Consider the following 2,128-nt stretch of genomic DNA (forward strand, 5'->3'; position numbering starts at 1 on the left):
ATGTCGTACCTAGTAGCCAGAACGCACTTCTCAGCCTACTATGCAAGGCCCGATTTGCCTAATAAGTCAAGTTTTCATGAATTTATATATTTTTTCTAATTTTTTTCTTATGAAATGATAAAGCTACCCATTTCATTATGTATGAGGTCAATTTTTTTTAATGGAGTTAAAATTAACGTAGATATATGACCGAACCTAACCAACCCTACCTAACCTAACCTAACCTATCTTTATAGGTTAGGTTCGGTTAGGTAGCAGAAAAAGTTAGGTTAGGTTAGGTTAGGTAGGTTAGGTAGTCGAAAAAACATTAATTCATGAAAACTTGGCTTATTAGGCAAATCGGGCCTTGCATAGTAGGCTGAGAAGTGCGTTCTGGCTACTAGGTACGACATATATATATATATATATATATATATATATATATATATATATATATATATATATATATGCGTTCTGGCTACTAGGTACGACATATATATATATATATATATATATATATATATATATATATATATATATATATATATATATATATATATATATATATATATATATATATATATGTCGTACCTAATAGCCAGAACGTACTTATCAGCCTACTATTCAAGGCCCGATTTGCCTAATAAGCCAAGTTTTCATGAATTAATGTTTTTTCGACTACCTAACCTACCTAACCTAACCTAACCTAACTTTTTCTGCTACCTAACCGAACCTAACCTATGAAGATAGGTTAGGTTAGGTTAGGTAGGGTTGGTTAGGTTCGGTCATATATCTACGTTAATTTTAACTCCATTAAAAAAAATTGACCTCATACATAATGAAATGGGTAGCTTTATCATTTCGTAAGAAAAAAACTAGAGAAAACATATTAATTCATGAAAACTTGGCTTATTAGGCAAATCGGGCCTTGCATTGTAGGCTGATAAGTGCGTTCTGGCTACTAGGTACGACATATATATATATATATATATATATATATATATATATATATATATATATATATATATATATATATAATATATATACAGGGGTACCACCTCTGGTGCAATTGTAAGGACTATTCATCATTAGACATCTCATCAATGACTACTCATCAGTGACAAATAATCAGTGAGAACTCAACAGCAGCAACTCATCAAAACCATCCCATTATCATCAATGCCATTAAGGACTACCCATCTATGACAACTCATCAATGACACTTGATGAATACTGGCTCATCAATAACGACTCACCGTCCAATCTGAAATATTATCAGATCATTCACTGTCACCGGACCTCTTTACATATGAATGTGTCATTAAACACGTGTTTAAACCTCACCAGTATCAGCTGTGCCTCACTACATAACCCTCCATGAACATAGACTCACCCATATGTGCGTAGTTATATTCAAATCACGATGATTTGTGGTGCACAGAAAATGGCTGTTGATTTGTTTACTATTCGAGACGCGACTGAGGTTGCCATGGCAACGCGTCCCTGGGCCATCTGGTGGTGAATTTTGGTAACACAAAATATGTTTTTTCGCATTAAAAGTCACATAGTTTATAATAGTTTGTGTTTGTTTATGGTTAGAAATTTGAATATTAAGGAGCTCCAAGTTGTATTTAAACCGCAGGGCCCATTGCATATATAAATACATGTATAAACACACATACACACACACACACACACAGGGGCCTAGCGGCTGAGTGGACAGCGTTCTTTTGTCGTAGTCTTAAGGGCCCGAGTTCGATTTCCGGCCAAGGCAAAAGCAAATGGGTAGAGTTTTTTTTTCAGCCTGATGCGCCTCTTCATCTAGCAGTAAATAAGTACCTGGGAGTTAGACAGCTGCTATGGGCTGTATCCTGGGGATGTGTGTGTGTGTGTACTCACCTATTTGTGCTTGCGGGGGTTGAGCTTTGGCTCTTTGGTCCCGCCTGTCAGGAAGAGTGGCTTGTTTCCACTGGCATTCGTTGAGGGAGAGGTTAACAACTTTTTCCAGCATGGTCTTCAGTAAGAGATAAACACACACACACACACACACGCTGTGTGTGTGTGTGTGTGTGTGTGTGTGTGTGTGTCTGTTTATTTACTATTTGTATTACTATTTGTGCAGGCATGTTGATCGAGCTGTTAGCTCCTG

The 2,128-nt window shown here is 36.3% G+C and overlaps 1 protein-coding gene across 1 annotated transcript in view; it reads right to left on the reverse strand.

The window, feature by feature from the left end:
* Window positions 1-1,470, reverse strand: part of LOC123768579 (uncharacterized) — a 3,282-nt gene extending 1,812 nt beyond the window's left edge. The window contains exon 1 of the mRNA XM_045759230.2: window positions 1,373-1,470. Within this exon, the coding sequence (XP_045615186.1) occupies window positions 1,373-1,376 (4 nt within the window). The 5' untranslated portion in view covers window positions 1,377-1,470. The remainder of the gene's footprint in view (window positions 1-1,372) is intronic.
* Between the last annotated feature and the right edge of the window lie 658 nt (window positions 1,471-2,128).

This window comes from Procambarus clarkii, chromosome 35 (assembly GCF_040958095.1).
Source record: "Procambarus clarkii isolate CNS0578487 chromosome 35, FALCON_Pclarkii_2.0, whole genome shotgun sequence".
Taxonomy (NCBI): domain Eukaryota; kingdom Metazoa; phylum Arthropoda; class Malacostraca; order Decapoda; family Cambaridae; genus Procambarus; species Procambarus clarkii.